The sequence below is a fragment of the Moschus berezovskii genome, chromosome 8 (assembly GCF_049115385.1).
Source record: "Moschus berezovskii isolate FMDL1 chromosome 8, NW_MosBer_1.0, whole genome shotgun sequence".
NCBI classification, from domain to species: Eukaryota; Metazoa; Chordata; class Mammalia; order Artiodactyla; family Moschidae; genus Moschus; species Moschus berezovskii.
The window spans coordinates 50,248,294-50,260,832 of record NC_142467.1 but is presented as its reverse complement, the minus strand read 5'-3'; the positions used below and the strand labels follow the sequence as shown (position 1 = coordinate 50,260,832).

At 39.2% G+C, this 12,539-nt stretch overlaps 1 protein-coding gene across 3 annotated transcripts in view; it reads left to right on the top strand.

Annotated features, from left to right (window-relative positions):
- Positions 1–12,037, top strand: part of SLC26A2 (solute carrier family 26 member 2) — a 75,239-nt gene extending 63,202 nt beyond the window's left edge. For 2 of the 3 annotated variants that reach the window (XM_055431501.2, XM_055431502.2), the window contains exons 2-4: positions 5,502–5,681; positions 7,409–8,117; positions 9,597–12,037. In XM_055431501.2, the coding sequence (XP_055287476.2) occupies positions 7,434–8,117; positions 9,597–11,117 (2,205 nt within the window). In that variant the 5' untranslated portion in view covers positions 5,502–5,681; positions 7,409–7,433 and the 3' untranslated portion in view covers positions 11,118–12,037. The remainder of the gene's footprint in view (positions 1–5,501; positions 5,682–7,408; positions 8,118–9,596) is intronic. The other variant, XM_055431500.2, reaches the window with a different exon arrangement.
- The last annotated feature ends 502 nt before the right edge of the window (positions 12,038–12,539 follow it).

Genomic DNA, 12,539 nt, shown 5'->3' with positions numbered 1-12,539 from the left:
TGATCTATGTTCTCTTCCCCTCCTCATTTATTTTTTTCAGTTTTGGCTTCTCTCCTATGCTTGACACCCCCAATTTCTTTTTTTCTTGCTTCCTTTTTTTTTTTTGCCACGCCATGCAGCATGCGTGATCTTAGTTCCCTGGCCAGGGATCAAATGCACGACCCCTGTAGTGGGAGACCAGAGTCCTAACCACTGAACCACCAGGGAAGTCCCCAAAATGCACATTCCTAACTGCTTACTGGATATCCTCATTTGGATATCTAAAATCTCAAACTTATGAAATGTAAGGCAACATTTTTGTTGCTTCCTATCTTTCCATTCTCTCCCCCATGGTCCCATGCACTATCCTTTTATGTGGTCCACCTCTGAATTCATCTTAGATGTGTCCATTTCCTACAAGCACCATCTTTTGTCTAGTTGCACCTCTGAAATATCAAACCTCCTTTCCTGCCCTGTCTTGGAGTTTATGTCTTTGTCCACCATAGCTTACAGGACGAAGTCCAGGCTTCTTGGGATTACATAAGGACTTGTCTTGCACTCCAGTCTTACCTTCTGCAGTTTCACTCCAGAAATCTGGCAATCTAGGTGACTTTTTCATGGGTCTTGGATTTTTCTGGGACCTTCCACTTGCCTGAGTTTCGTTTCGTTTCTTACCTACTTTGCAACTTCCTCACATTGGCCTACAGCTTATTCTCTGTTATGGCACTTAGAGTGTTGTAGTTTATCTGTTTATAAATCTGTCTTAACTCACTGATTGTGGGTAGAAACTGGGTTTCTTATTCATTTTCATATGAATTTACTGATTTCCTACTATGTGCTAAGCATTGTTCTTACTGGGGATACAGTAGATATGAGAAAGGCTGTAAATAATATTTTTTAAAAGTATAAATGCATAATATAATTTCAAAAGTCTATGAAAGTGCTGTGAAGAAAATAAAGCCAGATAAGGATTTTTGAGAGGAGTGGCAATATTATTTGGCGTGGTCAAGGAAGGCCATTGTATGGAAAGTTATATAAGCTGAGGCCTGAAGAATGAGAAAAGGCCTGCAAGATCTGAGTGTGTGTTTGTTCCAGGCAGAAAAGTTGAACAAGTGCAGAGACCTTAACAAGGGAATCAACTTTGCATGTATTTGGCATGTTCCAGTAACAGCAAGAAGGCCAGTAGGAAATGAGGGTGGAGAGTTGGACAGGGTTTAGATATTATTAGCTGTTGGAGTAGCCCAGTTGAGATCTGATGGTGGAGGGAAGTAAGAAGTGACTGGATTCCAGATACTTGGGACAGTGGGGAGAGAATGGATATATTTAAGGTAGAGCAGACAGGGGGTGGAGGGGAAGGGTATGTGGGGGGATAAGCAAAAGCAAAATTGACCCCTGGATTTGTAGTCTAGGTTCTGATACACTGTGTCTAGCACAGTAGTTAGCTTAGAGTACATAGGGAGACCAGTACTCAATCTCTAGGAGCTCACTTAGAAAGTTAACCAGTCCGTCTTTGGAAGGCTTGTTGACACTTAGGAATATTTGTGGAGTAAGCAGGGGTTGCAGGCCCACAGAACAAAGATGGGTCTGAATTTTCATCTCATAGTATTTGAACTTCTTAGTCTGTGGCAGAGGCCTGGATCAGTGGCCTGGGCTGAGCCATCCTGGTTGCAGCCACCCGTGGATGGGATAGAGCTGGATACAGAAGCTTTAGCTCATCCTTTTAGCTTCCTGGGCTGTACAACGTTGTGATCTTCCCTGAACTTCCCTGACGACAGTGAGCTAGAGGATCAGATGGAACTGTGTAAATGGAGACTCTGTCTTGGTTTTACCTGTTTATGGTTTAGTTTTTTTGTTTTTAAATAATCTTAAAACTAATTTTTATTCATAAAGGGCAGAAAAGTAAAATACTACTTAGTTGAAAAATAATTAAATAGCATAACAGAAGATGTAATGAGATAACAGATAATTATTATCAAATGAGTGATACAGTAAGTGATTTTCTCAAAAACCTTCAGGGCTTGTGCGCTGTCTGCACATGAAAGTCTACCTTTCTTACCTGGCATACCGAGGCCCCACAATACTTTTGCCCCTCAGTGCCTTTGCCGCTTTCTCTCTCACTGATGTTCCGTATGCACCTGGTGCTTTAAACGTATCATACCCATTTCTCATTCTTTCCCTCCAACCCTAGAACTATTGCTGTTTGTGTTTTCTTCTCCCTTATCCATTTTCCAAGTCTTCATTCTTTCATCTCTGACTCAGACTTCAGAGCCCAGGTAGGTACATTGTTGCCTTGAAGCCTTGCTAAACTGTTGATCTCTTGCAGATTTCTTCCCTGCTTAGCTGCTCTGATCATAGTAGTTAGCAGCTTCGAGTTTATTTAACAGTGAGTTGTCTAATATACACTTAAAGAATATACAGTTAGAGTCTAAAGTACAGTGGAGCAAAGCATGAATATGGAACCATTATGCTTCAGAGGGAGACTTTACCAATCTCTGAAGACTATTGCTTTCCAAAAAGGCATTTCAATTTCATAGATTGCAAAACTGTCTTATATACACTATTGGTTAAAATATGCTATAATTACTAACCAAAAAGTAGATATTGTTTCTCTTATATCTGCAAAATTCCAGAAATAAGTTGGCCGATGCTGTCAGGCTCACACAGAAGGGATGTCCCTCTCCCTCTCAGTCCAGTGCGCTTTGTTGTTGGTCAGTCGCTCAGCTGTGTCTGACTCTGTGTGACCCCCGGGGCTGCAGCGCGCCAGGCTGGCCTGTCCTCCACTGTCTCCCGGAGTTTGCTCAAACTCAGGTCCACTGAGTCTGTGATGCCGTCCAGCCATCTCATCCTCTGTTGCCACCTTCTCCTCCTGCCCTCAGTCTTTCCCAGTCAGTAATTCACACGGAAGACAGTGCCAGTGCTGCTGTTTCATCCCCAGGAAAAGAGAACTAAGGAGTCACAACTTCATGTGCCTGATCAAAGAAGGAAGTACGGAAATGTCCTTTCTGTGTTGCCTGAACTGCCATTATACTTTAATATATGAATGTGTAAATGTATTTTTCAAATATTTTGTTGGTTATTTTTCTCCAGTTCCTGCAGGATAATGTGAAAGGTTCAAGCATTTTCCTCTTGAGCCTTTTTTATCCCTCACTCTCAAACATCAGTGTTGATAAAGGGAGAGACTATCCTGGATGATACAGGAGAATCCTATTTTATTAAATTTCATGGAATATATAGTAGGTATTCCAACTTTTAAAAATGGGGGTCTGGCTATCAACTATATTTCAGGGATAAACACTGTAACTTCTTACTTTTCATGAAGCAGTTGGTGAATACTATAATTAAGGCTTGAGGGAATGAGAGGATTTTTGTGCAAAAAAAAAAGGATACTTGAAAAATGTGTTCCAAAGTAGATATTTCCACCTGAAAATAAATACTGCTTTGCATCCTACCTTTTCTGTATTTCAGCTATTTATTTAGCAAATATTTTCATTCCTGTTTTGGAAAGCATATACTTGGACACAGTAGGGGATACAGAGATGAACCAGAATGGAATTTGCTCTTAAGGAGCTTAATTCATACGGAGGTCATACCTACAATTTAGTTTAAGATAATTTTTAATGTAGTTTTGTTTTGGGGTTTTAAAATAGGCCTGAAAAAAGGTAAAAAAAAAAAAAAGTAGTTTTGAGAAGGATTCTGGAGGGTGACTAGGATCAGTAAAAGATTATAGGTAGTTTTTGGATTCAAACTGATGGCTAAATCAGTTCCACTTCTAGAACTGCTTGTGAGTGAATACCTGTTTTATCTCCATGTAAGTTTTTGAGAGCTGGAGATGGAAAAGGACCATGGTCAGGAATATAGAGAAAGGAGAGCTGGACACAAGTTTGTTGGTGTCAGTGCTAGGTCATTTTGGGTAGCAGGTAGGTGAAACGGGGATCTGTAGGGTACCTGAATTTCAAAGTGTTTAGAGATAAATGAAGTTAAAGAAAGCTAATTAGTGATATGGATAGTAACATGCTCAAAAAAAGAGCTATTCTTAGAGTCTTAAAATCTGGATTTTATTATCTGGCTAAGTTACTTACAAGCTACATGAATTACTAAATTAGGTAAGTCATTTAGCTTTATTATAATCTGTATCTTTATATTTAAAGTGGGTTTCTTATAGACAGCATATAATTGGGTCTTTTAAAATCTTATCTGGCAATCTGTTTAATTGGTATGTCTAGACAATTCACACTTAATGTGATTTTTTTATATGTTTGAATTAAATTCTACCATCTTGCTAGCTATTTTCAATGTGTTCTATCTGTTTTGGATCTCATTTTTCATTTGGGTTAATTGAGAATTTTTTACAATTCTATGTTATCTCCACAAGTAGCTTATTATTTATATCTTAAAAAATTTAGTGGTTACCCTTGAGTTTACAGTATACATCTTCCTTCATAGTATTGTACTACTTCATATATAGTACAAGATCTTAGAATTCTTAATTCTGCCTACTGTAATTTGTACTCTTAGGCTTTTTATTTTGCATGTACTAGAAACAAAATGCATTTCTGTCTTTGCTTAAGGCAGTTATCTTTTAGAGCAATGAAAGAGTTTTAAAGAATAAATTTTATTTTCCTTTGTTCCATTTCCTAGACTTTCTTTGTTGTGTACTGTGCACACCTGAGTTTTTGTCTGGTGTGTGTGTGCATAGGAGTAGTAGTGGTGCTGGTCTGCTGGCAATAAATTCTCTTCATGTTTGTCTGAGAAAGTTTTTATTTCTTCTTCATCCTTCAAAAAATGTTTTTTTTCTGGGTTAACAGTTCTGTTTCTGTGATAAAAGTATCACTCCATCTTGTGGTTTATATGGTTTCCAAAAAGGAGTCTGCTATAATTCATATCTTTGTTCCTATATATTTAGCATGGGTGTTTTCTTTTTCCCTTCCTTTGGCTGTCTTCAGAATTTTATCTTTATCTTTGTTTTCAGCAGTTTGAATACAATCTGTGTAGGAGTGTGGTGCTGTGTTGTTTGGTTTCATTTTATATTTGTCCTTCTTAGTATCCTCTGAGATTCTTGGATCTGTAGTTTGGTGTCTGTCATTAATTTTGGAAAATTCTTGACTATTATGTCTTCAAATATTCCTTCTACCCACTGTATGTCTTCCCCTTTTGAGATTCTAATTATGCATAAATTTGATTATTTAATACACCCCACCACTCTTGAATGTTCTCTTATTGTTTTTGATTTTTTTTAAATTCTGTTTTTCTCTGTTTTAGTTTGGGTAATTTCTATCAACCTGTCTTCAGTTTCACCAATTCTTTCTTTGGCTTTGTCAGGTCTGATGGTCCTGTCAGAGGCATTCATTATCTCTGTTACTGTTTCTCACCTTGAGTATTTCATCTCAGTTCTTCCTTACAGTTTCCATCACTCTGTCACACTTTCTTGTATTAATTTTTACGTTTTCCATTCCAGCTAGCTGTCATATAGGGCAAGATTTGAATTTTATTAGTTTTTCTTATGCTTCTTTTGCATACCTTAGGTTTGGAAAAGCCTTTTGACCCAGAAATCACTAAGAGTTATTCCAAAATAGAATGACATAAGGAATGCACTCAAGCAAGCTTGGCCTGAAAGTAGAAAGCGAGAAGAAAGTTATGGACCAGTTGCATTGAGGAATGAAGAGCTGCTCTGTGTTTTCATCAATCTGATTGACTTGCTCAGGGTAAGCAGTCATCTAAATCTGTTCTTTTCTTCCTTGTTTATTTAACAAGACCATCAATATAACGGTTATTTTACTCTTGTTCAGTGGGATGACCAGCTATAGTCCTTTTATCCTAAACAAAATTAATGTGGGTTGCTTTTACAAATACTATGTTCTTGAATGGGTCATGGGTCCTGGATTATGGCGTCTTGGCAATATTAGGCTTATGGAACCTCACAAGGGTCTATCTTTCTGTCAGTTCTGAAATGGGAAACTCCCTGAGTCATTTATTTAATATTATTTTACCTTTTATTGGCCACACTCATAAATTTGTTTATTCATTTATTCTTTCCTTCACTCAAACATTTTGTAAGCCTGCTGTCTCACAGTTACTGTACATTGTTGATGATTACAAAGATGAACAAGATATCTTTTCCCCCAGGAGCTGGGGAAACTCTTCCTTAATGTAAGAGTGTGGTTAGTACTGTAGTGCAGGTGTGAGTGCCAGTTGATTAGATTCATTTGGGCTGAGGAAGATTGGTCAGTGCTTTGAAGAAGAGAGAGAATTTTTAACTTGGTTTTTTTAAATGGTTAGGATCTTGATAGTCAAGAGTTGGATGGCCATTGTAAGCTAAGCAAACAGCTAATACAAAGACACTGATTTGTGAAGTATTTGCCAGTTGACACTCTGTTCCTCTGAAGGCCTGTTCCTTCTCTTTTACTACAAGACTTATTTTTTGTTGTTGTTGTCCCTCCTCTCTGTTTACTTGTTTCTACCTTCTTTGTTTTCCTATAGTTCTTAGTGGCAGGTCGTATGGCATTGGTTTTGTGCTTTAGGACCCAGAGATGCAGGGTCACCTGGATTGCCCTCCAAGTTGACGTGTTGGGCACCATCATTCCTCCATTTAGCTTATGTTTCAGAGTGTGTACTTGGAATAGTAAAGCAGATCTGTCTTTGCATGTGTATAGATCCTGTACACAGGACAGATGTGACTCTATACTAAAACAAAGTAGAATGAATAGACCAAAACCTTTCAGAGCACGTATCAGACACTTGCCCCATCAGTCCACTCCATGCTGGTGGTTTGTTTCCTTCAACAGTCCCTTATCAACTTATCTCTCGTCTTTTCTACTAAACTAGAATATGTTGTTCAAAGATCCAAAGGCATCCTGTCCTTTTTTTTTTTTTTTTTTAATTTCCCCAAACATTTAACTTTACTCTGTCACTCACATTTCCTTTCTGTTTATTTTCAACAGCTAGTAGGTTATTTTAAAAGGACCCCACCTCTTAAAAAAAAAAATCAGTCATCTTCTTTGTTTCAGGGACTTTTGCAGGTAAGGTAGATGTCAAGGTTTGAGAACAGAACTTCTTTTACAGAATTCTTCAGAATAAAGAAAGAAAAATGGTTAGTAGCCGGTAGAAAGGAGGAGACAGGCTACTCTGATACTGTTTCTAAAGGAAAAAAACTGCATAAGGTGCCAGCAGAGGTGGAGAAGAATCCTTGATAGTTTATACTTTGGGGAAGCCCTGTACTCTGTAAATTGTTTGCTTTAACTTGGTTGTTTACAGTCTGATTCTTTTTTCCCTGGGTCAAGACAAATGAGGCTCAACTAAGGAAAGTGAATGAAAGATACCTACCCCCAAATTGAACTCCTCTTAACTCTCATGCATGACAAGTAGGACTGTTAAAATATGTGAGTACTGAGAATTACATAATAAGTTAACCCTGTTGTTTTCTCTGGGATAGGAGGCTGAAACATCGATCTCCAGAAATGTCTTTGAAAAATGAAGAGCAAAATGACCTTTCACCCAGGGACTCAGTTAAAGGAAATGACCAGTACAGAGCTCCATCTGGGATCCATCTGGAGCATGAAGAGGAATCACGTAATGGCTTCCGGCAGTTTGAGACCAGTGATCTTTTTAGACACCCTAGGATCCATTTGGAGCCTCAAGAGAAATCAGATGATAACTTCAAGAAGTTTGTTATCAAAAAACTAGAGAAGAGTTGCCAGTGCAGTTCAACCAAAGCCAAAAATACCATATTTGGTTTCCTTCCTGTTTTGCAGTGGCTCCCAAAATATGATCTGAAGAAAAACATTTTAGGAGATGTGATGTCTGGCTTGATTGTGGGCATCTTATTGGTGCCCCAGTCCATTGCTTATTCTCTCTTGGCTGGCCAAGAGCCTATCTATGGTCTGTACACATCTTTCTTTGCCAGCCTCATTTATTTCATTTTGGGTACCTCCCGCCACATCTCTGTGGGCATTTTTGGAATACTGTGCCTTATGATTGGTGAAGTAGTTGACAGAGAACTATACATAGCTGGCTATGACACTGTCCATGCTGCTTCAAATGAGAGCTCATTAGTAAACCAGATGTCAGACAGGACATGTAACAGAAGTTGCTATGCAATTATAGTTGGCAGCACTGTAACCTTTGTGGCTGGAGTTTATCAGGTAAGAAATGATGAAATAAGTGATTCTTTCTGGCAAAAGAAATCACTATATGTGAAGTCTCAGTTCTGTCAGGGATCTTAGCAATCATAATAATTAAAGCTATCATTTCCTGAGTGCACAGGATATGGAAGAGGTAGTGCCAAAATTTAAACCCTGGTTTGACTCCACAAGTAAGATAAGGCTGCTTCTATTTTCTCAACTTTAGGTAGCCTTTTAACTAGTGAATGTCAGTCAGCCAGAATTTAATTATTTGGTTGTACAAATTTAGACCAGAAAGGGACCTCAGACCACCCAGTTAAACGTCTTAATTTTATATATCAAGAACTATCAGATTTGCTTGAAGTTACTTGTGGTTGGTTATTGGCAGAGTCAGCACTAACAGACAAGAGGCTGACCGGGGGTTGGGAGAGGAAGAGTGCAAGTTTTTTAAACTGTAGGTGACTTCTCCCTTTCTTTTAGAATTGCTGCTCTAGTCAGTGACTCTTACTAAAGTTTGTAGTTTTCTTGGACTGTTGGGGAGGAAACAAGTTGGGGACCTCTATTTCATACTATCAGCCAGGAGATGGATTAGAAATGCAGTTCTTGGGTCTCCACAGAATCCACTGATCTGCCATTATCATCATGCCTGTACCTTTTCGCATTCAGGAGTCAGTGCCAGCATTAACCCTCTTCTCTGTTAGAGACATTTAGAACCAATATGGGATGCAGAAGAGTAGCTCACTCTATTAGGTGCATGGGTAGGAGGGGAGGGAGAAGAGGCCGGTGAACAGGAGAGTTGTGTCCTCAGAGTTCATTTTTGCTTTTTCATCAGTATGCCTCACCAAGAATGAGAAAGCGTACAATAGAATTTTGAGGAAGAATTAATTGGGAAGAAGAAAAAGAAATAAAATAGTGTATCTTTGAGGATGTAGAATTAACATGGGAGGCAGTATGGCATAAGCACATGTACACTGGCTGAAAATCGTTTCTCAGTTTGAAGTTAGATTAATGAGAGTTCTATAATAATTTTTAAAGTGTGATTCCATTTTGATGTGAATCTAGTTTTTTGTTTTATCAGTTAAAACTTTACTTGTACAGCAGTGGTATGTGATTTAAAGAAAAATAAATGTTTTTTAAGTTATAATTTTTCCAGTTTGCATCTTTATGATTTCTCATAGATCCTTGGGGAACTTTTTCAAAACAATCTGAACCTTATTCAAGTTTAAGAAACATTGAACACGAAAGCAGGAATCCTGACTTCTTGTCTGGGCTAGTTAGTAACACTGTGACCTTGGGCAATTTGTTCAGGCGTCTGAGTGTCAGTAAAATGAGCCCTCTCTTTGTAAAATGAGAGGATTGATAAATTATTGTGTTTTTGTTTCTAGCTCTGACATTCTGTGGTGCTCTGGTAGTGTCTCCACACAAAGAAATGCTGGGGCAGTATAGGATTTATAAGGTCTTTTCCATTTATATTTAACACTTGTATATCCTTTCTTCCAGGTAGCGATGGGCTTCTTTCAAGTGGGCTTTGTTTCAGTCTACCTCTCCAATGCCTTGCTGAGTGGATTTGTCACTGGTGCCTCCTTCACTATTCTTACATCTCAAGTCAAGTACCTCCTTGGACTCAGCCTTCCTCGGAGTGGTGGAGTGGGATCACTCATCACTACTTGGATACATGTCTTCAGAAACATCCATAAGACCAATATCTGTGATCTCATCACCAGCTTTTTGTGCCTTTTGGTTCTTTTGCCAACCAAAGAACTCAATGAGCGCTTCAAGTCCAAGCTTAAGGCACCAATTCCTGCTGAACTCTTTGTTATTGTGGCAGCCACATTAGCCTCTCATTTTGGAAAACTGAATGAGAAATACAGCACCAGTATTGCTGGGAATATTCCCACTGGGTTTATGCCACCCAAAGCACCTGACTGGAACCTAATTCCTAGAGTGGCTGTAGATGCAATAGCTATTGCTATCATTGGGTTTGCTATCACTGTATCACTTTCTGAGATGTTTGCCAAGAAACATGGCTACACAGTCAGAGCTAATCAGGAAATGTACGCTATTGGCTTTTGCAATATCATCCCTTCCTTCTTCCACTGCTTCACTACTAGTGCAGCTCTTGCAAAGACACTGGTGAAGGAATCCACAGGCTGTCAAACTCAGGTTTCTGGTGTGGTGACAGCTCTGGTTCTTTTGTTGGTCCTCTTGGTCATAGCTCCTTTGTTCTTCTCCCTGCAGAAAAGTGTCCTTGGTGTGATCACTATCATAAATCTCCGGGGAGCCCTATGTAAATTTAAGGATCTGCCCCAGATGTGGAGGATTAGCAGAATGGACACAGTTATCTGGTTTGTTACTATGCTGTCCTCTGCACTGATCAGTACTGAAATAGGCCTGCTTACTGGGGTTTGTTTTTCTATGTTTTGTGTCATCCTCCGCACTCAGAAGCCAAGGACTTCATTGCTTGGCCTGGTGGAAGATTCTGAAGTCTTTGAGTCCATGTCTGCCTACAAGAACCTTCAGGCCAAGTCAGGCATCAAGATTTTCCGCTTTGTGGCCCCTCTCTACTATGTAAACAAAGAATATTTTAAATCTGCCTTATACAAAAAAACTCTCAATCCAGTCTTAGTAAAAGCAGCTCAGAGGAAGGCAGCAAAGAATAAGATCAAAAGGGAAACAGTAACACTCAGTGGAATCCAGGACGAAGTTTCAGTGCAACTTTCCCATGATCCCTTAGAGTTTCATACAATAGTGATTGACTGTAGTGCAATACAGTTTTTAGATACAGCAGGGATCCATACACTGAAAGAAGTTCGCAGAGATTATGAAGCTATTGGCATCCAGGTTCTGCTGGCTCAGTGCAATCCCTCTGTGAGGGACTCCCTGGCCCGGGGAGAGTACTGCAAAAAGGATGAAGAAAGCCTTCTCTTTTACAGTGTATATGAAGCAATGACTTTTGCAGAAGACTCTCAGAATCAAAAAGAGAGATATGTTCCCAATGGTCCAAGTTTTTCCAGTGATTGAGAAGGTAGATGGAAGGAGGAATCCCATCTAGCCAACAGGTTAAAATTTCAACTGTGCAGCATTTTATATTGTGGAACTGGAAATTGTTGCACACTAGAAATTTTAACCTTTTGGCTAGGCAGAATTCTTTTTGAAGTTGATGGCCTTTGTAGATACACAAATGCAGCAGAGCTTTTAGTTAGGCAGAATCAGAAAAAGAAAATGTGGTTTTAAGTTTTCTCGCAAATATGAGATATTCTTGGAATTAAATAAATATCTGTTGAACTGTAAAGTAGCCCCCAAACTTAATTACCATTCTGTGTTAGGAGATACACATCTGGACTCTTGCTTCTCCATGAGGTAAAGGGGTAAAGCTGGCACATGCATAAGAGGTGCTGGAGCCTGTTGGCATGGCTCTTTGGAGAGAGAAGAAAGGAAGTAGGGAAAGAGTGTATGTCTTCTCTTGTAACAGCAAGTCAAGAGGCTTCTGGAGTGCAGGGTAGTAACTAGACAAGCTTGTTCTCACTTGAGCTTCTCTATCCCCTGTCTTTGCTCTCTAGATGGCAGTCGGATCTCTGGCTTTTTACAGGAAAGTATCGTTCCTCTCTGGCACAGTCTTATCAGGAGTCTGGTGGCAGAGCAGGTTTGTAAAACCCTACCAGCCAGTCCCACATTATAAGGAACGCTCTTGGTGTGATACATTTGATGTTTTTAGTCAGCCTTTTTGTTTAGGGTAAGTAGGTGAGAAAAGAGCTCTTCATGCCAGTCAACATAGTGAGAATCCTCCCTGTCTCTTCTGTGATTCCTGTCTGTCCTTGTTTCTGAGTATTTCTCTGCCATAAGCTCTGTTTTAACTTTCATATAGTGTGTTTCCCATGGAATCTGTTCTAAACCGCTATGTCTGATTGCCAGTGAGTGACAAGTTTGCCCGAGAAAAGGCACAGTGCTGACTTAGCAATTTCACGTAGCCTTTAAAGTGACCTTAAGGCAAACTGTTCTGGACAGACTGCAAAAAAGGAATGATTGACAACTTCCCTTAAGAATTTGTTTATTTAGTGAATTTTTCTTTCCTTCCCCTGTTTAGCAAGAGTCAGCTGGGAATTGACAGTCTTTCTCATATTTGAGAAGCTGCTATTCATTTTTACTCTGTAAGAAAAAAGCTATTGTGACCAAAGGAGAAAAATGCACCGAAGTTACATAATGCTTCCAAAAGAACATCAATAATTGTAAATGTTTTAGTGAAAACAAAGCTAATGCTTACTGCTATGCACCCTGTTGCTGTATAATAAATACTGATGAGAGTGACCACTCTTCGCTCTTTGGGCCACCTAAAACTATTGTGTAAAAGGATTTAGAAGCATCACATTCATACAGCCCAGGTTCTGGGAATGTACTATTTATCATATCTGGTCACTAGCTGTGGTACAGAAATATTCCTTTAGA